This window comes from Heteronotia binoei, chromosome 15, assembly GCF_032191835.1.
Source record: "Heteronotia binoei isolate CCM8104 ecotype False Entrance Well chromosome 15, APGP_CSIRO_Hbin_v1, whole genome shotgun sequence".
Taxonomy (NCBI): Eukaryota; Metazoa; Chordata; class Lepidosauria; order Squamata; family Gekkonidae; genus Heteronotia; species Heteronotia binoei.
In genome coordinates, this window is record NC_083237.1 from 55607224 (window position 1) to 55629456 (window position 22233).

Here is a 22233-nt window from a genome sequence, read left to right on the forward strand (position 1 = left end):
GAAATAGAGACCAGGTCCCACTTATCCAAAGAAGGGTGCCCCTTTCCTCCTGGCCCCCTAAGTCACCCTTTGCTGCTCAGCACAAACAGGTCATAGAGACAAATGGTGACATCACAAAAGTGCAAAATCGTACACTGAGGAGATTCAGCCCCAGGCCCATTTGTTGTGGGCAGTGAAGACCAAGATCCTACAACCTACAAAAAGACTTTCTGTGAGTCTCAAAGCTGCCACTTTGCGGAGGGAGGGAGCAGGGACTGGATATTTTGGTAGCCAGACTACCCAGATTCTAATTTGAGGCTGTGAAAGTCACCTCAATGCCGGCTGTTTTCTAGAGAAAAATATTGATATGAATTACAACTTTTCTTCCCCATCAGTCTCAGACAAAAGAGGGGCAGCCCCCAGGGGAACCGAACCCTCAAACTCCAAGGTTCTTCTAAACCCAGACCTCAGCCCAGAAGGAGAGGTGCCAACCTCCAGGAGGGCTCAGGAAATCCTGCAGAATTACAGCTCCTCCCCAGACTACAGAGATCAGTTCCCCAGGAGTAAACGGCCACTTTGGAGGGTGGACTTGATGAAAGCTTGCCAGGTAACGGCTGATGGTGAGCAAATGCCCAGCAAATTTTGGCTACTGCCTGTCAGTGCTCACCCTAGGTGCAAACAGGCCATCCAAAAGAGGGGTAGTAATAATCATTGCCCCACGATGATGTCACTTCCGGCACAGCTCAGAAGCACTGAAGAAGACGATTGCAGATTTATACCCCGCTCTTCTCTCTGAATCAGCGTCTCAGAGCAGTTTACAATCTCCTATGTCTTATCCCCCCACAACAGACACCCTGTGAGGTGGGTGGGGCTGAGAGCTCTCCCAGAAGCTGCCCTTTCAAGGACAACTCCTGCGAGAGCTATGGCTGACCCAAGGCCAATCCAGCAGCTGCAAGCGGAGGAGTGAGGAATCAAATCCGGTTCTCCCAGATAAGAGTCCGCACACTTAACCACTACACCAAACTGGCTCTCACATGACTACACATGAAGCTGCCTTATACTGAATCAGACCCTCGGTCCATCAAAGTCAGTCTTGTCTACTCAGATTGGCAGCAGCTCTCCAGGGTGTCAAGCTGAGGTTTTTCATGCCTACTTGCCTGGATCCTTTTTAGATGGAGATGCCATACATGGATATGTTCACATGTATGTTCATAGGTGCAGTTTCATACATGCTTATATATCATCTGATTACTCAACATAAGGAACACCTCCCCCAAATCCTAAATGTACTGATTTTTTTTTCCAAGTACCCTCCCACATACCCATTTCCAACCAATCAGCAAGAGGTCTAGAGTTATCTCTAAGTGACCTCACTCACCCACCCCAAATAATTTGTGTGGCATCCGAGTGAAGGGCATCACCCTTGACGTTGTTAGAAGCAGTACGGCAGCATCTGGAGGTATCTGCTCTGTGATGCTTCACTCACGTCACAACATGCCTAAAGGCAAGGGATGACGAATACAGACTGACAACAGTTCTTGGGGCATCTTAGACACTTAGAAATGCATCGTGACATAAGCTTTTGCGAGCCAGGATCCGCTTCATTGGACTGTATGAAGTGTGACATTCCATTGGCAGAGAGGGATTTATCCCAGAGCTACAAACAGTAGGTGGGTGGAATGCAGGAGGAAGCCAGAAGGGCCAGATAAAAGTATTTCTAGTCATGACAGTGAACTAGTAATTCACAACATGGTAGTCCATGGACATCATGGGTCTAGGCTTGCCAATCCCCAGGTCCCAGTGGGGGTTCTTCCGCTCTCCCAGGCTCCTTCCCGCCCCCAGTCAGCTGGTTGGCTGGGAGAAGCCCCGCCCCCACAGCCACCATGTGCCTTTGCACTTCCGGAGGCTTCAGCCCCTGATTGGAAAGGCTTCCTCTTGGGATGGTGTGTCTGTGTTACTTTGAAGAAGTTGGCAGCAACTCATGAGTAGAGAAGCCAATCCCTCGCTTCAGAGTCACCAGAAATGGGGGGGAGGGGGGAGGGAAACGTCTGCTGGGCACTTCATTATTCCTTATATGGACATCGATTCTCATAGGGTATAATGGGGAATTGATCTGGAGGTTTCGGGGGCTCTGGGGGACCTGTTTTTGAGGTAGAGGCACCAAATTTTTAGTATAGTATTTAGTGCCTCTCCCCAAAGTACCCCCCATGTTTCAAAACGATTGGACCAGGGGGTCCAATTCTATGACCCCCAAAAGAAGGTGCCCCTATCCTTCATTATTTCCTATGGAAGCAAGACATTTTTAAAAGTGTGCTGTCCCTTTAAATGTGATGGCCCGAACTTCCTTGGAGTTCAATTATGCTTGTCACACCCTTGTTCCTGGCTCCGCCCCCAATGTCTCCTGGCTCCACCCCCAAAGTCCCCAGATATTTCTTGAATTGGACTCGGCAACCGTACATGGGTCATGGCACCCCTTGATCTATTTCTTAACACTCACTTGCTTCTTCCCCAAAGCAGAGGTTTCCCTCTAGTTCATGGGAATAAACACAGCCCTGGAGGCAACATCTTAACGAGTAAAGGGAGCATCCATTTGAAAACGCCTGTCTCCATCGGAGTAGGAGACTGCCACTGTTTTTTGAAACCTACCAACTTTTTCTAATGGAACACAACTCCAGGAAGCATGAGCTTCAGTTGTCTGTATAGGAACGCTGAAAGTGAAACTGATCTCCGCTCCCATTGAAACACATTGCAGCACAGACAGAGTTGCAAGAAAAACGTGGAATGCATTTTCCATTAAGGTCTCTGGATCAATACTCCCTCTAAGTCATGGAGGCTTGTGAGCAAAAATTCCACTTTGTGAGCTACTGGCATTAAAGTTGTGAGCTACCGCAAAAATTAGTTTCTCGGGGGCCATTTTTCCTGAGCTGAGACAAAAATGCGTGAGCTGGAGACTAAAAAACTGTGAACTCAGTTTAGAGGGAACACTGGTCTGGACCCTATCTATCTGGGCACAGAGACCTTAACGCAGAGCTTTTTTTGTAGAAAAAGCCCAGATGGAACTCATTTGCATATTAGGCCACACCCCTGACGCCAAGCCAGCCAGAACTGTGTTCCTGCTCAAAAAAAGCCCTGCCTTAATGGAAAATCCATTCCACGTTTTCCTTGCAGCTTTGCTTCCTGCTGCAGCTGGCAAAGACAAGGCAGAAAGAACAGGGAACTTTGTCAGCCTTGGAGCTTCAAAGGGTGAGGACGGAGGGAGGGGGAAAGAAAAGAGCCCCATGGGCCTGATTAAAGCCCCGGGTGGGCTGATTCTGGCCCATGGGCTGGACAGCCCTGGTCTAATCCTTGGGCTGTGCAGGATTTTGCCTAAGCACACAAAAGTCTGGCCTCCAAAAGTCTTCTCTAACGACCTTCTTCTCTAATTGCTCACCGTGTTTGTTCAGGGCCCAGGAGGATGTCAGTCTCCCAGTCTAAAACTCGATCCCAGTCCCACTTTGAGCTGCCCGGTTTCTTGGCAAAAGGTAACGAAGGCAAAGGACTTTTCAACAGGAATATGGGACCCCTGCAGCGCCAGCTTCAGAATGGGGAATATGACTTATTCAAGCTTGCCCCCATGCTGGAAAGTGAATTTCTGCAGGTAACTCAATACAGGTTGAATTTATTTTTTTTAAAAAAACTCATGCTGTCTCTTAAAGGACTCGAAGCAAGAAGATGGGAGGTGCCACCTTGATCCATTTCTTACCAATGCTTCATGTCAGACTGCGCTGGCTTTCTTTCACAATCCCCACACCCCGCCACAGGCTAAATAACTGGATTGCTGAATAGCTTTGGTCACCCTTCTTGTAGGTTGCCAGCCAGCTCTGGGTTGAGGAACGTCTGGAAATTTTGGGGGGTGGAGCCTGGAGAGGGTGGAGTTTGTTGAGGGGAGGGACCTCATCAGGATATAATGCCATAGAATCTATCCTCCAAAGCAGCCATTTTCTCCAGGGCCCTGTACTATGAGCCCAGTAAGCTCTTCGAATATTGCCTACATCAGGGGGTGTGTGGGCTAACATGCCTAGGAGTTCCCGCTGCAAAAAAAAAAGCCCTGGGTATGTCTTTTGTCCCACTGGTCCTAGTGGATTCTGGGCTTGACGATGAGGGGTGCCTAGGGGGGGGGCGGGCTGTGTGGCATTGTCCCTACTGGTGCCTGACACCATAGGGAAACTGGAAAGGGGAAAACAAGGGCTGAAAGCCCCCGTCTGCCTGGTTCTGATCCAAACTGCATTCACACTCAGCAAAAACTGTTCTTTAAAAGATGCTGGGATACTCATATAGCTTGACCCCCAGTTTATTTATTTATTTATTTTATGACTTATATCCCGCCCTTCCCACCAAGTGGCTCAGGGCGGCTTACAACGAGGAGCTAGTACAGGACTTGCTAGGACATTTTGGAGGATGTTAATTCACAGGGCTGCCATAAATCGAAAGCCACTTGACGGTACTTAACATACACGGAGGAGCATGCTGTTGCGAAGCAAACAAGAACTGTATATACAGCAGGTGGAGCAGAACTGCTGGTAGAGTTGCCTACTCTTAACCTGTCCCGTTTAGCAGTCCCTTTAATCTGCAATCAATACCAGATGATGCTACTGTTGGGAGATTGGGTTAATCCAGCACAGTTCCGCCTAGTCATAGAAGCGAGATACTATATTGTTTTTAATATTCGATGTGGTTTTTAACTGTGGTTAGCCACCCTGAGGGGCGGGCGGGATTTAAACTTGATAAAAACAAAAACAAACAAATTCCCAACATCTGGGTATTTTTTAAAAGCCTGTATTTAATCTCACACCAAGAAAACCACCTACGTTATTAAGTAATCAAGAATCCAAACAAACCTTTTCTAATGAAACATATAGAGGGGGGAAAGACCAAGTTTAACAATGTTCTCCATTAAAATTGACATGCTACCCATATTTTGCCCTGAGCTGGATAGCTCAGGCAAGCCCAGTCTAACCAGAAGCTAAGCAGGGCCAACCCTGGTGAGTGTTTGGAAGGGAGACCTTCAGAGAATACCAGGAGTTGGGAGGCAGAGGCAGGCTGTATCGAGACACTTCTGAAATCTCTCGTCTTGAAAAACCTATGGTGTTGCTGTAAGTCACTTGAGACTTGACGGCACATTCCACCATTGAAGAAGATATTGGATTTATATCCCGCCCTATACCCTGAATCTCAGAGTCTCAGAGCTGTCACAATCTTCTTTACCTTGTGAGCAAGAGACCCCTAATTTCAGTTGTATACGGACATCGTAATCACCCGTTTGCTTGCCAGGGTGCCTGGAGATTCAACTCACACATATCTGCTGTCAGACGTGGGTTTTAGCTACCATTTTCTACGAGACTTATGTGAATACTAACAGCCTCAGAGTTACAACAGCACGCTATACCTCTGGAAGAGTGCTAGCCAGAAGTACAGATGGGTTTCCAGTTGCTCCGTGTGTGCACCGTCTCGGCCGTTGCAGTGGAAGAAGTTGCGCCGCCAGGAACTGTCTGCACAAGCGGTTTCCAGCCTTGACCATGAAAGCCATGTTGGTAGGCTAACATCATCAGCAACCATCTTCCTGCAGTGCCAGACTCCACGACAGAGAAGCGAGAGGCCCACGTACTCAACAGCTGTTACATCTACATAAGGCAATCAAGCTCAGCTTAGGCGTGGACCCTGCCAGGCTGCCCAAGTCTTTGTCAAACGGAACTTTAGACAATGGACGGTGCTAGCCAGAAGAGCAGAAGAGGAAGACCAGCTTCACCTAGAACCAGAGTTCTTGGTATAAATCGGGTGTCACCTTAGGTACCAATTTGGCCCTCTATTGTTACCTTTAGATAAGTTTGGATAGCTTGTTTAATCACCTCCGCCCTTATCTCCGCCCATACCTCCACCCATGCCATGCCCCAACTGTCATTCTGGAGCCTCCCCTTTTCCTGAGGTAATACACCATGAGACACCGCATCATGCCCCATCTGACCTAGCGTCATAATCCTTTTGCCCTCCTACCCCCTATGGGCTTAAGGAAGACCTTATAAGCTCTGACCCTACATCCCACACGTGTGCATCTGACTGTTAGATATGCCCCCGATACCTGATCAGTTGAGGGTTTGCCCCCATCTTCTTTTTTTGTCGCCATTGGAGCCTTCCTCGAAGACTACGATAGGTAATTATTACCTTGTTTGTCAATCCTTCTGTTTACCCCTGTCTATTTCAACCCTATCTTTATTAGGACTGTATGTGTGTTGTGTGACTTTATACCCTCGTATGTTTGCCTTTATTCTATAATAAAACCTTTTAATTATTCTATTATATTGCCTCGTTATTGGGTAACTTCCAAAGCAGACGCCGTCTGTATAAATAGGTTTTAGATCTCGCTGAAAGGCTGATTGCCCTCTACTCTAAATTCCCCAGTTTGCCTAACAACCTCCCCCTCGCCCCCATCAGACACCCTGTGAGGTGGGTGGGGCTGAGAGAGCTCTTACAACAGCTGCCCTTTCAAGGACAACTCCTACGAGAGCTATAGCTAACCCAAGGCCATTCCAGCAGCTGCAAGTGGAGGAGTGGAGAATCAAACCCAGTTCTCCCAGATAAGAGTCCATACACTTAACCATTATACCAAACTGTTATTGAGACATTATTTTGCTAGCAATCTACAAAGTTTCAAACCTATTCCATTCCCCTTCTACAAGAAAATTACGCGAGTGGGCTGAAATGAGAGCCGGATTCCATAAAAGAATTTCAATGCACATAAAATCAGCAGGGGGGACAACAAGATGCTAGACTGCCATCCTACACAGCTCTCGTAAATGAATCCAAGAACCTCCAAATTCAGGTCAATGGTACTTGAACCAGAGAACTGCACTGAGCTTTGTGGGCACGGCGCCTGCACTGTGGCCCTGAGAGGTGCCCCTCGTCCATAACCTGAGGGAGTAAGCTCACGACTTTGGTGCCCAGTAGCCCCTCTAGGGTTGCCAATCTCCAGGTGGGGGCAGGGGATCCCCCGCTTTGGAGACCCTCCCCCCACTTCAGGGTCCTCAGAAAGCAGGGGGGGGAGGGAAATATCTGCTGGGCACTATTATTCCCTAAGGAGAATGATTCCCATAGGGAATAATGGAGAACTGATATGCGGGTATCTGGGGCTCTGGGAGGGCTGTGGTTTGAGGCAGAGGCACCATAAATCACAGCATAGCATCCAGCGCCTCTCCCCAGATTACCCTCCAAGTTTCAGAAGGATTGGCCCAAGGGGCCCAATTCTATGAACCCCAAAAGAAGGTGCCCCCATCTTTCATTATTTCCAGTGGGGGGGAAGGCATTTAAAAGGTGCACAGTCCCTTTAAATGTGATGGCCAGAATTCCCTTTGGAGTTTAATTATGCTTGTCACACCCTTGCTCCTGGCTCCACCCCAAAGTCTCCTGGCTCCACCCCCAAAGTCCCCAGATATTTCTTGAATTGGACTTGGCAACCCTAAGCCCCTCTAGCCACCTCTCATCTCCCTGTAAGTGTAGGAACTTACTACCAGGGCACTTTAAGTCTAGTATCAAGGGGGAGGCAAAGCTCTTCCACCTTCCCCCCAGGTTGCTGCCCCCAGACTGGTATGTTTTGCAGGACCCAATCCTCCCTGTTTTCCGTGAGGGATCCAGAATCTCCAGATAACCAAAGAGATGCTTATGGCATTCACACCTTCTTCTGAGTAGGGCCAAAAGGCACCAGTCCCTTTGCAAGCCACTGACACCGAACAAAAGGCTAAGCAAAATTTTATTCTAACAGAACAGGTATTTTCCCAACACCATGTAGCAAACTAACAAAAAGCTTTAAAAGCTGTCTCGTTACCTTGACCCTCAGGCCAATTGTAGAGAGCTAAAAAGGTTCAGAGTTCCGCAGGCACTCTCTTCTGGGACGGTTCGACCCCATCCGCCAGCATTCCCAATATTACTCTTACTGACCCTCAGGTCACCACAGCTCCTTGCCTCAGCAAGCAGCCCAGAAGACTAAAACTTGGAGGGAAAATCTCCTTTTACTGGCCCACCAGCCTCTATTGGGCGATCAAGGCCTGATGCCTTGCAGCTGGTGGCTCCACCCTGCGGCTTACAACAGAAGGTGAGAAATCCTGTAGAACTTAACCCTAGGGTTGCCAAGTCCCGTTCAAGAAATATCTGGGGACTTTGGGGGTGGAGCCAGGAGACTTTGGGGGTGGAACCAGGGGCAGGTTTGTGACAAGCGTAATTGAACTCCAAAGGTAGTTCTGGCATCATCTTTCAAAGGACCGCACACCTTTTAAATGCCTTCCCTCTGTTGGAAACAATGAAGGATAGGGGCACCTTCTTTGGGAGTTCATAGAATTTGACCCCCTAGTACAGGGGCGGCCAAACTGTGGCCCGAGAGCCACATGTGGCTCTTTCACACATGTTGTGTGGCTCTTGAAGCCCCCACCACTCCATGGGACCACTTAGAGAAGGTATTTCTCTCTTTAAATCATTTAAAGTTAAATAAATGCATTTAAAGTTAAATGTTGCTTTCTTTCCACCTCTCTCTTCCTCCCACCTCCCCCCATCTGCTGGCTTTCTTTCCACCTACCTACTTTCCTTCCTGTATTGTGGCTCTCAAACATCTGACGTTCATGTATTGTGGCTCTCAAAATCTGACATTTGTTCTGTGTGGCTCTTACATTAAGCAAGTTTGGCCACACCTGCCCTAGTCCAATCCTTTTGAAACTTGGAGGGTATTTTGGGGAGAGGCCCTGAACGCTATGCTGAAAATTTGGTGCCTCTACCTCAAAACACAGCCGCACCCACCCCCCCGAGCCCCAGAAACCCGTGGATCAATTCTCCATTATACCCTATGAGAATAGGTCTCCATAGAGAGCAATGGAGTGTCCAGCAGACATTTCCCTCTCCCTCCGCCGCTTTCTGATGACCCTGAAGCAGGGGGAGGGCCTCCAAACCGGGGGATCCCCTGCCCCCACCTGGGGATTGGCAACCCTACTTAACCCTGGCACTACAACAGCCTAATAATATGGCTACCTATGCACTAAAACTCTTCCCTGTCCTCTGCAGGTGAGCAAGCGAGGAGAGGTGATCGACGTCCATAACCAAGTCGAGCCGATGACAGTAGCAGTCGTCTGCACGAAGCTCCTGCCGGAGACGCCAGATGTGTTGCTTTTGGCCCGCTCCGTCCACCCCTCGGAAGAAAATCTGGCCCCACTTAAAACTCTGCTCTGCCAGTACCCTCCGCCGAAGATGTTTGAACTCACCAGGTGGGCCTGGCCTCCTCTCCTTATGGGCAGAAAAGAAAAGAAAATAATGTACCTGCCTCCCAGGTCTCCTAACAGCAGGGGTGGAATTCTAGCAGCAGCTCCTTTGCGTATTAGGCCACACACACCCTGATGTAGCCAATCCTCCGAGAGCTTACAAGGCTCTTTTTTGTAAGCTCTTGGAGGATTGGCAACAACAGGGGTGTGTGGCCTAATACTCTCCTGCTAGAATTCCACCCCTGCCTAACAGAAATAAACGTGTCACCCACCCTGTTTAATGGGCAGAGGTGCCACCTCTGCATCAACAGAGGTTCAGGTTCGTTGACAATCCAGGAGAGGTGAGCCTCTGTCAAAGGTGCCCCGAGATGTCCTACTACTAGGGGAAGTGGGGAGAACTCAGAAGAACAGCTGCAGAAGAGTCCCTGGGTTAATCCGTTCCAGCAAAAATAAGCTGGAGAGCTTGCCGCAAAACAACTGCTCATTTTTTGTTTGTTTGTTACGAAACAGCAGGATTCATTTAGCATCATTTGCCATGAAAGGTTTAATTGTTCCAAGTTGGAAAGGCGAATGTAGCATCCTGTCTGAGCAATTGGGACCCAGGGAATCATCTATTTAAACCTCGCTTGAGCTAAGCTTTCATCAGAGGGTATAAGGAAAGCCACTTTTTCTTAGCACTGATGCTTCATCTGATATCACTGGCAAGCAAAGGCTTCTTTTGTAGCAGGAACTCCTTTGCATATTAGGCCACACACCCCTGACGTTACCAATCCTCCGAGAGCTTACAGGGCTTTTAGTGCAGGGCTACTGTAAACTCCAGGAGGACTGGCTACATCAGGGAGGTGTGGCCTAATATGCAAAGGAGTTCCTGCTACCAAAAAAAGCCCTAACTGGCAGCGGCTTGTAAGGCTGCTGTAAGGATGGCTGAGATGCAGGGTTTTCGGGTCCCTCCTGGCCACTGGTGGGGCATGGGGTGGTAGGGTTCCCAGCTCCAGGTCAAGAAACTCCTAGAGATTTGAAGATGGAGCCTGGGGAGGGCACGGATCTCATTGGGATACAGTGGTGCCATAGAGTCCGTCCTTCAAAGAAGCCATTTTCTCCAGGGGGACTGGTCTGCAATGGATGAGCTGTAATTTCAGGGATCCCCAGGTCCAACCTGGAGGCCGGCATCACTTCTGAGATGACATATGTCATCAGGGCTTTTTTTGTAGCAGGAGCTCCTTTGCATATGAGGCCACACACCCTTGATGTAGCCAGTCCTCCAAGAGTTTACAGGGCTCTTAGTACAGGGCCTACTGTAAGCTCTTGGAGGATTGGCTACATCAGGGGTCTGTGGCCTAATATGCAAAGGAGTTCCTGCTACAAAAAAAGCCCCATATGTTATGGATTGCTAATATATGTCAGGGGGATTTAGACCCTCAAAGCACTGTATTAAGTATTAAGCAGAATTAAATCAAGATTGGCACCTTGTTAGTCTGTCTGTGATAGCAGAAAAGACTCCAGGAGCTCCTTAAAGACTAACAAAATTTGTGGTTGGGTGCAAGTTTCCTCTAAGCTGCAGAGTATTGTAAGCAAAAAATTCTACTTTGTGAGCTCCTGGCATTAAAGTTGTGAGCTCCTGCATAAATCAGCGTGCTCTGGGGTCATCCTTCCTGAGCGAAGACAAAAATGTGTGAGCTGGAGGCTGCAAATCTGTGAGCTAGCTCACGCTAGCTCAGCTAAGAGGAAACACTGCTTGGGTGTGAGCTTTCTGAAGAAGTGAGCTGTGACACACATAAACAGCGACCACAAATTTTGTTGGTCGCTAAGGTACTACTGGACTCTGTGTGCTTGAAGTAACCCACCTCAAGTCCAGTAAATAAGTTATCTGTGAAGGTTTCTTCGATCGTGTCCTGACCACCTGCTCTTCCCTTCTCCAACCCAGACTCCTTCCTTTGCGTTTTGTGAAGATCATGGTTCACAACCAGAGGAAGAAGCAGCTGCGATTCAAGCTGGCGAGCGGACGGGCCTTCTACTTGCAGCTCAGCGCTGAGGCCGACCGACAAGAGGACCTCTTCGACTTGTGGGTCAAGGTGGTGAACTTGCTGCGTCCTCCCCCAGAGCAAACGGTGGAGACGCAGGTCAAGACTGAAGACCCTGGAAGACACGAGGAGGCCCCGGCTCAAAGACCAGAGGTTTGCGCTTCTTATTGATAATGTGTATATCAATGTCCAATAGCGGGGCGGGGGGGTAGGCTTCCCAATCCCCAGGTCCCAGTGGGGGATCACCTGGTTTTACAAGGTTCCCCCCACCCCCCAGCCAGCTAGCCGGCGGGGGAAGCCCCAGCCCCCACAGCTCTAGATCTCCGGCAGTTTTAGGGAATTGATCCGCGGATATCAGAGGCTCTAGGGGGGCTGTGTTTTGAGGTAGAGGCACCAAATTTTCAGTATAGCATCTAGTGCCTCTTCTCAAAGTACCTCCCAAGTTTCAAAACTATTGGACCAGGGAGTCCAATTCTATGAGCCCCCAAAGAAGGTGCCCCATCCTTCATTATTTCCTATGGAAGGAAGGCATTTAAAAAGGTGTGCTGTCCCTTTCAATGTGATGGCCAGAACTCCCTTGGAGTTCAATTATGCTTGTCACACCCTTGCTCCTGGCTCTGCCCCCAATGTCTCCTGGCTCCACCCCCAAAGTCCCCAGATATTTCTTGAATTGGACTTGGCAACCCTGGGGAGGTGGTCATTCTCCATAAATCAGATTTGTCTTCCACAGTCTCTACCCCAGTAGCTGCCGCTTGTCTCGGGTGGAAGGGGCCACTTGAAGTACATCCTTTCACTTCCATTTACTCATGAGCAAGAGAGCCAGTTTGGTGTAGTGGTTAAGTGTGCGGACTCTTATCTGGGAGAACCGGGTTTGATTTCCCACTCCTCCACTTGCAGCTACTGGAATGGCCTTGGGTCAGCCATAGCTCTGGCAAGAGGTTGTCCTTGAAAGGGGAGCTCCTGGGAGAGCTCTCTCAGCCAGAAACTCACCCACCCACCTCACAGGGTGTCTGTTGTGGGGGAGAAGATATGGGAGATTGTGAGCCGCTCTGAGACTCTGATTCAGAGAGAAGGGCGGGTTATAAATCTGCAGTCTTCTTCTTCTGAAAGGGCCTCAGGCACCTGGGGCTACTGATGAGGACTTCTGAGGTACCTTGATTCGCCTGCAGTTCCAAACCACACTTCGCCTTCTCCGGAACAAACCTAGAGAATCTTTCGCATTTCAACCATCATGCCACCTCCTTCCCTTGCTAAGAAATTTGAACGGTTTTGCTTTCTTTATCTCAGCAAAGCGGGGAGGATAAAAGGGAGGTGGGAAGAACGGTGCTGTAAGCACCCCCAGAAGGCAATCGCCTAGTTTGCTCAGCGGCAGGGCCAGCCTTGGCTGTAAGCCGTCTTTGCATCCCTATTGAGAAAAAAAAGCAGGGTATAAACATCTCAGTGAACCAGTCTCAGTATTTTCCGCTCTCCCAACCAGAATTCCAACCAGGATTGAAACTGTTATTTGAATAAACCCACCGTTTTGAAGGATAGACCATCATAGGTAGTGATTGGCAGGGCTTTTTTTGTAGCAGGAACTCCTTTGCATGTGAGGCCACGCGCCCCTGATGTAGCCAGTCCTTCAAGAGCTTACAGGGCTCTTCGTACAGGGCCTACTGTCACCTCCAGGCGGATTGGCTGCATCTGGGTGTGTGGCTTAATAGGCAAAGGAGTTCCTGCTACCAAAAAAAGCCCTGGTGATCGAGATAAAACTGCAAACCGCAGTTGACTACAAAAGTGTTCCATTTTCTAGTCACACACGAGGCAGGGCGGGAAGGAGAAGCCATAAGTTTCCCCCCAGTCTTTTTCCTCCCATAAGAATTCGCTCAGTGGCTTCCAAGAATTCTGGTGCATCTTTTCTTTTTTTGAAACCGCTTTAATGCAAGGGGATGGGATGGGTCTTTGGGACAGGGCGAAGTAGCAGATCTCCTGGGCATATGGAGAAGAAAGAAAGGCCTACCTTGCAGGGCTGAGGTAATGTACAGGGCCAGCGCTAGACTGCCTGGCATCCTAAGCCAGACTAACTTCTGACGTCCCCCCCCCCAATACTGATAACATCACCGAGTCACATGGGGGAGGTGCCCAATTGGTGCCCCCAGAAGGCTGGCACCCTAGGCAATCACCTAGTTTGCCTAGTGGCAAGGTTGGCCCTGGTAATGCACACTTTGGTGCTACCCAGACCCTTGCTACTGAAAACCGTTCCTAGGACTTCTTCTCCCCTGAAGAAGAGAGCCAGTTTGGTGTAGTGGTTAAGTGTGCGGACTCTTATCTGGGAGAACCGGGTTTGATTCCCCACTCCTCCACTTGCACCTGCTGGAATGGCCTTGGGTCAGCCATAGCCCTGGCAGAGGTTGTCCTTGAAAGGGCAGCTACTGTGAGAGCCCTCTCCAGCCCCACCCACCTCACAGGGTGTCTGTTGTGGGGGAGGAAGGTAAAGGAGATTGTGAGCCCCTCTGAGACTCTTCGGAGTGGAGGGCGGGATATAAATCCAATATCTTCATCTACCTCACAGGGTGTCTGTTGTGGGGGAGGAAGGGAAAGGAGATTGTGAGCCGCTCTGAGACTCTTTGGAGTGGAGGGCGGGATATAAATCCAATATCTTCATCTACCTCACAGGGTGTCTGTTGTGGGGGTGGAAGGTAAAGGAGATTGTGAGCCGCTCTGAGACTCTTCGGAGTGGAGGGCGGGATATAAATCCAATATCTTCATCTACCTCACAGGGTGTCTGTTGTGGGGGAGGAAGGGAAAGGAGATTGTGAGCCGCTCTGAGACTCTTCGGAGTGGAGGGTGGGATATAAATCCAATATCTTCTTCTGATCTGTCTCCCTGCAGAGCCCCAGTCTCTTTAACCTGGCGGACACGGTGAGCATCCAGACAGTCTACTCCTTCACCAAACCACCCAGCCTCACGCAAGAGGATGCCCAGAGCACGCAGAGCCTGTGCCTGTCCCTGAGAAGTCAGCACAGCACCCAGGGCCCCGTCTTGTTACCCATCATCATTCAAGAAAAGACTTTGGAGCCTGATAGCTCCCCTCCCTCGGATGACACGGTGCAAGAAGAGCCTTTGGAGATGCTCCCCAGCCCCGATGAAGAGGGGAGACACAAGAGCAGCCCTCCACCAAGCAGGTACCTGGAGAAGCAAGGGGTAGAGGAGCTTGGGGTTGGAAGGGACTTGGATTTATCTTGCATGTCCCTGAGCCTTAATAATATAAGGTTTGCCCCTAACCTGGATAGCCCAGGCAACCCAATCTCATCAGGATCGACTCTGGCAAGTACCCGAATGGGAGACTTCCTGGAAATACCCAGTCGGAAGGCAGCGGCAGGCTCTATTCAGACACCTCTCTGAATATCCTCCATGACTCCAGTAGGGGTCAGTCACCAAAGGTCAACATGACCTCCAGATGCACACACACAATACCACCCCCACCCCCCAAAAAGTCTGAGGTTTGCCAGATCTGGACTGGGAAATTCCTGGAACTCTGGGAGTAGAGCTTTGGGTAAGGTCTTTGGCAAGGGGAAGGACCAATGAACACTCTTGGCTAAGGCCAAAGATATCATTAGCGTGAAATAATCCTGCTACTTACCCTTTCTCTCCTTCCCAGTTAGGGTTGCCAATCCCCAGTTAAGAAACCAAGCAAAATACCGTGATGCAATTACGAAAACCATTAATATCAATAGCAGCAATTTATCAAGAATTCTTATAATGATAATGATATCGTCACAATTTTTCAAACATTCTCACAACAAAGTCGGTAATTCATACAAAGCCATATAAAGCCACTCATAATAACTGAGCACATATATGGACATATGAAGCTGCCTTCTACTGAGTCAGACCCTTGGTCCATCAAAGTCAGTATTGTCTACTCAGACTGGCAGCGGCTCTCCAGGGTCTCAAGCTGAGGTTTTTCACACCTATTTGCCTGGACCCTTTTTTGGAGATGCCAGGGATTGAACCTGGGACCTTCTGCTTACCAAGCAGATGCTCTACCACTGAGCCACCATCCCTCCCCTGAGGGATGGGTAATATAATAGGGATGGGTAATATAATACTTCAAGAGAATCTGATTCTCACGATAAAGTGCTGAGTGCAAAAAGTGCTTGCATACTAAGTATCAAAAGTCCATTTTCTGAAGACTCCACAGGTCCACCTCTGGCAGAGCCCAAAGCCGGCTGACACTTGCTGTGCCATTTCAAATTCCTTTGTCAAAGAGGGGAGCGAGAAGTTCTTCCAAAACTTTCACAGTAAAGAAACATTCAAAAGCACATACAAGCACTCATCGACCTTCTAAGGGCGTATTCTTTGAAGGAGAAGTCCGGGAGAGAAACTGGCCAAGCCGTGAATAAAGAGTCCAACGCTTCAAAACTTCTTCAGCAAATGCCGGTGTAGGAACAAATAGCAGCACAGCACTAGATCGCAATATGGAGGCACATATTGCACTGTTTCACAGGAGGCTTTTGCAAGCTTCAACAAGCCATTAAATCATTCATACATGGCAAAAGCCTCACCAATTCTGCAGATTACAAACAGCTGTATGGACTCTGTATTCACGGCTTGGCCAATTTCTCTCCCGGACCTCTACTTCAAAGAATATGAACTTCTGTGATAAAAGAAAGGACTTTGGTTTGCGTGAAATCTTGAAATTTTGATTGCACTTATATTTTGATAAATTTGACTATTTTTTTCACATTTGAGGCTGGTTTTTCGTGGATGCCTTTGGGCTTTGTTCCTGCTTCTCCTTTCCAAGTTACTCTTTTGGTTTTTGTAACCCCCAGTGAGGGGTAGGGGATCCCCTGGTCTGGATGCCCTCCCTGCTTCAGGGTTATCAGAAAGCAGGGGCGGGGAGGGAAATGTCTGTTGGACCCTCTGTTATACCCTATGGAAATCACTTTCCATAGGTATAATGGAGAATTGATCCATGGGTATCTGGGGCTCTGGAGGGGCTGTTTGTTGAGGTAGGGGCACCAAAAATTTAGCATAGCATCTGACTCCTCTTCTCAAAACACTTTCCAAGTTTCAAAAGGATTGGACAAGCGGGTCTAATTCTATGAGCCCTCAAAAGTGCCCCTATCCTCCATTATTTCCTACGGAAGGTAGGCCTTGAAAAGGAGCACAAACCCTTTAAATATGACAGCCAGAACTCCCTTTGGAGTTCAATCATGCTTGTCACACTCTTGCTCCTGGCTCCTCCCCCAAAGTCTCCTGGCTCCACCCCCATAGTCCCCAGATATTTCTTGAGTCGGACCTGGCAACCCTATTCCCAATTATGCTCCCAGCACTGAGGTGGGGAAACATGGGGGGGGGAGGGGCACAGCTAGAGTTCCCTCCTCTGGAGGGAACCTGGGAAGAGCAGGGCTTGGGAAAAAGAGATATCTCAGCAGGGTATAATGCTATTACAGTTGCCAAGTCCCCCGCGGCCTCTGGTGGGGGACTTTTTTTGCATGCGCTTTGCTTATGGTACCATAGATTTTCCCCTCCCAAATTGCTAGAGCGTCCGGAAAAACCATAGTTTCCCCAGAAACACCTAGAGTGGCCAGTGCATGATGTTGCCTGAGTGATGATGTTAATTGCAGGTGATGTCATCGCACCAGCGACGTCGGGGGAGGTTCCCCCCACCAGCCCAATGTGGGCCGGCGGGTTGGAAACCTCCCAGGTGGGAGAATCCCCACCCGACCCAGGGGCTTGGCAGCCCTAAATGCTATGGAGCGGAGTCCACCTGCTACAACGGCCATTTTCTCTAAGAGAAGCGATCTCTGTAATCGGCGGGATCAGTTTATTCCGGGAGGTCTCCAGGCCCCACCTGGAGGTTGGCAACCCTAGGAATAGTTGCTCCCCCCCCCCTCCTTCTCCTACCAACTGTCTGTTCAGCAGGAGGAGGGAGGGAGAAAAGTTAATGTAGGACCCATGAATCATAGCGACTGTTGGCGTTGTAATGAAATGCAAGCACAAAGCACTGTATTTAACAAAAAAGCATGATGACGCTACCTTTTTATTAGCCATAGGCCTTTTTGTCTGCTTGTTTTGGAGTGGCTGTCAAAAAAAAAAATCCTACATCTAAACATTTGAAAATGTGTTTCAAATTCGCATGACGTTTTCATTTGCATTTCAGTTCCTGTCCATGGGAATGGAGCCTGGAGGTTTTTAAGCAGAATACCAAGGGGTGGGTTTGGTAAGGTGACCTTGGGGAAGGGAATCTGTATGGTTTCTATCAAAACGTAAGTTACAAGGGGTGGGGGAAGTACAAAACCCAGCATTGGGGGTAAGATAACCCTGCTCTCCTCCCACCACTGACCCAGTCTGATTCGGAAGCCCCCCACGGCTTTTTTTGTAGCAGGAACTCCTTTGCATATTAGGCCACACACCCCTGATGTAGCCAATCCTGGAGCTTGCAGCAGGCCCTGTACTAAGAGCCCTGTAAGCTCTTGGAGGATTGACTACATCAGGGGTGTGTGGCCTAATATGCAAAGGAGTTCCTGCTACAAAAGAAGCCCTGGAAGCCCCTATGAATGTGTTTTTTTTTTTAAAAAAAGTGGTGGATCCATTCATGGATCTCCCATAATCATGTGTCGTTTTGGCCTTGAATTCATTCTGGGGTCAAGGGCGGGGGGAGGGGGGGAGAATGTAAGGTTCACTGGGACCAAAGAGGAGAGATGTCTGATGAGGGCTGTTCTTTCAGAAGGAGCAGAAAAAGCAGAAGAAAGAGCCGAAGCAAATCTCCCCGGGGAGGTAAGTGATGCTGCATATTGTCCCCTAAGCACCACCAAGTTGTTGATTCCTACAGTCAGTCACCAGGCCCAGCCCAATACTTCTAGACCAGAGACAGCCAAATTTGCTTAATGTAAGAGCCACATAGAATGAACGTCAGATGTTTGAGAGCCACAAGATGTGAACGTCAGATGTTGGAAGGAAGGAAGGAAGGAAGGAAGGAAGGAAGGAAGGAAGGAAGGAAGGAAGGAAGGAAGGAAGGAAGGAAGGAAGGAAGGAAGGAAGGAAGGAAGGGAAGGGGGAAAGAAAACAACTTTAACTTTACATGCATTCTTCAAGCCACCTGCTGGCTTGGCTTGGCTGATGTGGTGGTGGGGGCTTTGGGAGCCACACAATATGTGTGAAAGAGCCACACATGGCTCCCAAGCTGTAGTTTGGCCATCCCTATTCTAGACTATTATCCCCCCTGTACTGATTTTGAACTTGTATATGTGTATTCCTGTTGGTTAAGTTACAGGAAGTGAAAGGTGGGGGAGAGGGAACAAGGGAGTGAGGTGAGCAGTTGGTGACTGAGAGAGAGTGGGCAGAGCTAAGATGTGTGCGTATGTGTGTGTGTGTGTGTGTGTGTGAGAGAGAGGTCAGCAGCAAACTCAGCAGAGCATCAGCAATTTTGAATGTCAGCCATGGTCAAACAGCGGCCTATAGAGTCTAAATCCACAGTCTTTTGGTTAGAAACCCATCTAGTGCTGTGAAAGGCACTGTAGCTTCTAAAGAAGAGATTGATAATACTAACAGGACAGATTAGTCCTCACAGTGAAGAATGTTAGTGAAGCGAATGAGTCTGACACCTCAGTTAGTACTTATTAATTCCCCCTGTTTCATCCACTGAAATTACAAGTAGTTAAACATCCTGAAACCAATGCGCTTCACATACAAATAAAGTTTTATTCTGTTTTATTAAAGCCTGGATCCAATATATTAGTCAAACATAAAGAGTCTCAACCTCAGGGCCACATCGTCCAATGAAGAAGCCTTAGACCTTGCGCACAATTCTGTGGGGAATGTTGAATAAAGTATTTGGAATTAAATTCCTAGTGGCAGCATTACATACATTAAGAGAGCAGTCATGACCCCCCCCCCGTGAAGTTTCATCCAAAGCAGACTTAAGGGGTTCACTGCCCTCCACCCCGACCCAAAGACTCTAGACATTCTCAAAGGGACCTACCCTTCAGCCTACCCAAGTGCAGCACTTTACATAATATTCTCCAACCTTTGTTTGGCCCAACATCAGGACTCATCCAAGACTATGGCTGCCAACACAAGATTGGGAAATCCCAGGAGAATTTGGGGGTGGGGCCTGGAAAGGCCTCAGTGGGTGCAAAGTTTACTCTCCAAAGCATCCCTTTCCCCCCCAGAAAACTAAGCCCTCTCTCATCTGGAAACCAGCTGTAATCCCACGAGATCTCCAAGCCCCATCTGAAGGTTGGCAAAGCTACCCAAGATTCTGTCTCAGAACCTGTTTTTCAGCACCAGTGCTCTGCCCAGGGATTTGCGCAGCCTCCATTAAGAGGAGAATGTATATTATCTTGAGCAAAAAGCCTTCTTCTCACGTTACTGAGAATCGCCTCTCTGAGCTTGGTCGAGAGAGATTTTCAGACTGAAAGGCCTGGCTTCCAAAGTCACGTCAGCCCCCTTGCTCCATCCCACATTTCTCATTATATGAGAACAAAAGTGATCCATTCTTTGCTTCATTTCTCTTATCTGGCCATACATGTAATCTTTCCCCTCCTTCCTCAAACCTCTCTCTCCTCCTTCATCTTCCTCTTCCCCCTGCCCCCTTAACTCTACCCCCAGCTATTGATCCAGGGTTTTTTCTTTCCCTTCCTCCTGTCTCTAGACATGGCTTCCATTATGGGCTTATATCCATTTTTTACAATTCATTATAGTTTGGCGAGGCCGCTGAGAATTTTCTGTCACCCCTCTTCCCTTAAGATCTACAGTTCCCAGGAGTCCTTGAGGAACAGTCAATTGAGTATGGAACCAGCTGAAACCTGTGGTGCAGCTATATCCTCTTTTTCCCCCTGCCTTTCACTCATCCATTTCCCTCTTTCTCCATCCTCCCCCTCTCTCTCAAAATTCATTTTAGGGTTCCTATGAGAGCCGCTCACCTCCGTCCCTTCCCTCATGATGCACTCGCCCTATTGACATACCGCTTATGCAGGGCTAATGTCTTATGCAGAGGAAGGCAATGACAAATCACCTCTCTAGTCTTGAAAACTCCATGAGGGGTTTCCATAAGTTGGCTGCAATCTGATGGTACTCTCTGCCACCAATGTGTTATGTCTGTCTTGACTACTACAGAAAAAAGGGGTCTCCCTGAGTTTAAGCAAACCTATAATAGAAGAAACGTCACGGTGAAACTAATCAAAACATTTATGTGTAATAGTTTTGTAAAGTCGGAGAAATGAGCTAGAAACAAAGAATAAGCTAGAGCCTTGCGGGGAAGAGACAGGATTTTTGGGTTCCACTTAAAAGCCATCAGTCTTGGAAAAGGCAACGAAATGTTTGACACCGGCTAACGTGGACTGGCTTTATGTGGATGAACTTATTCTTTATCCTACACCTCACTGAAACAATAGTGGACGGAAAACGCAAGACTGTGAAGTGGGATAATTTGTTTCTCAAAGTACCTGTGTGCAATCTGGATGAAAGGATTCATTACAGACTGTTTTCCCATGATTTTGGTTTATGAGTCAAAAGCAGACTCTTAACCCTTAAAAAGTGCCTGCGTGCACTTTAAAAGTGCCTGTGTGCACTTTGATTTATTTTTCTGCATACACTTTGAAATCATTTTAGTGCAGCCTGCTTGGGAAAAGGGGTTATGTCTAAGTGCCTGCGTGCACTCTTGTGTTTCATATTGCAGTCTGTTTAAAGGTAGAAGCTTTGGAATATTAAAGTGCCTTTGTGCACATTTATATTGTTCATCTTAGATTATTTAGAAGTAGAGTCTACTCAGAAGTTGAGGCCAACATGTTTTTCCTATTACATGTAAATATTTTGACAGTTTAGTTTCACCCTGATGTTTCTTCTATTATATGTCTGTCTTGACAGCAAGTCCCATTGGACTCAGCGGGGCATCTTTTCAAGTAAAATAGTATAGGACTGGCCGATTGATCTCGTCTCTGAGCCCTGAGCCCCCTTTCTCTTCATCTTTTGGTTTCTCTGCAGCTTCTCACCGGAAGCCCAGCAAAATTCTCTCTCTCATTGCGTCTTGCTCCTGGGGCAGCCAGAGGAGTAGAAGTCGGGAGACCAAGGGCAAAGCCAAAGAGAAGAAAGTCTAAAGGAAGACTCAACAGAGGAGAGAACCCTCATATCCTCATAACTATAATAAACGAGACTGGTTATAAAAAAACAAATCTAGCTTTGGGGGTCAAAACACCTGGACAAGGATGGTGGGGGGGGGGGATAAGGTTGCCAGGTCCAATTCAAGAAATATCTGGGGACTTTGGGGGTGGAGCCAGGAGATTTTGGGGGTAGAGCTAGGAGTAAGGTTGTGACAAGCATAATTGACCTCCAGAGTAAGTTCTGGCCACCACATTTCAAGGGATCGCACACCTTTTAAATGCCTTTCCTCCATTTCAAATAATGGATAGGGGCACCTTCTTTTGAGGCTCATAGAATCGGATTCCCTGGTCAAATCCTTTTGAAACATGTAGGGTGTTTTGAGGAGAGGCACCGGATGCTATGCTGAAATTTTGGTGCCTCTACCTAAAAAACAGCCCTCCCCCCCCGAGTCCCAGATACCAGCAGATCAATTATCCATTATACCCTATGGAAATCTGTCTCCATAGGGAATAATGGAGTGTCCAGCAGACATTCCCCCCCTTGCTTTCTGATGACCCTGAAGTGGAGGGAGAGCCTCCAAACCAGGGAATCCCCTGCCCCCAACTGAGGATTGGCAACCCTAGTTGGAGGTCATGGCTTAGTGGCAGAGCAAGGGTCCCCAACCATTTTGAGCCTGAGGCCACCTTTAAAACTGACAACAGCATGGTGGGCACAGCCACAAAATGGCTACTGCAGCATACTTTCAGTCTTCAACTTCCTGTTTTCCTGCATGTATTCAAAGAGTGGCATGTGAACTGGGGTGGGACGTCAACATTCAGGGGCACTAGCAGTTATGGAGCCATAAAACTTGAATCTCAGTGTCCCCCCCCCCC

General features: G+C 48.4%; 1 protein-coding gene across 2 annotated transcripts; it reads left to right on the forward strand.

Annotated features, from left to right (window-relative positions):
* The first annotated feature begins 203 nt into the window (after positions 1-203).
* LOC132584251 (uncharacterized) lies at positions 204-21432 on the forward strand. Of its 2 annotated transcripts, XM_060256080.1 has the most exons (7): positions 204-211; positions 3423-3616; positions 9058-9257; positions 11176-11425; positions 14144-14436; positions 17988-18037; positions 21245-21432. In XM_060256080.1, the coding sequence occupies exons 2-7, from the start codon at positions 3434-3436 to the stop codon at positions 21355-21357; spliced, it is 1089 nt and encodes a 362-aa protein (XP_060112063.1). In that variant the 5' UTR covers positions 204-211; positions 3423-3433; the 3' UTR covers positions 21358-21432. The 2 variants fall into 2 exon arrangements, with proteins under 2 accessions (XP_060112063.1, XP_060112064.1); XM_060256081.1 differs by lacking the exons at positions 204-211; positions 3423-3616 and adding an exon at positions 8243-8459.
* The last annotated feature ends 801 nt before the right edge of the window (positions 21433-22233 follow it).

Bases quoted from the DNA above. Each gene is read 5' to 3' on its own strand.
- LOC132584251 (XM_060256080.1), top strand. From the start codon at position 3,434: ATGTCAGTCTCCCAGTCTAAAACTCGATCCCAGTCCCACTTTGAGCTG. The intron at 9,258-11,175 runs GTGGGCCTGGCC...TCTCCAACCCAG, and splicing joins AAGATGTTTGAACTCACCAG to ACTCCTTCCTTTGCGTTTTG. The intron at 11,426-14,143 runs GTTTGCGCTTCT...GTCTCCCTGCAG, and splicing joins CCCCGGCTCAAAGACCAGAG to AGCCCCAGTCTCTTTAACCT.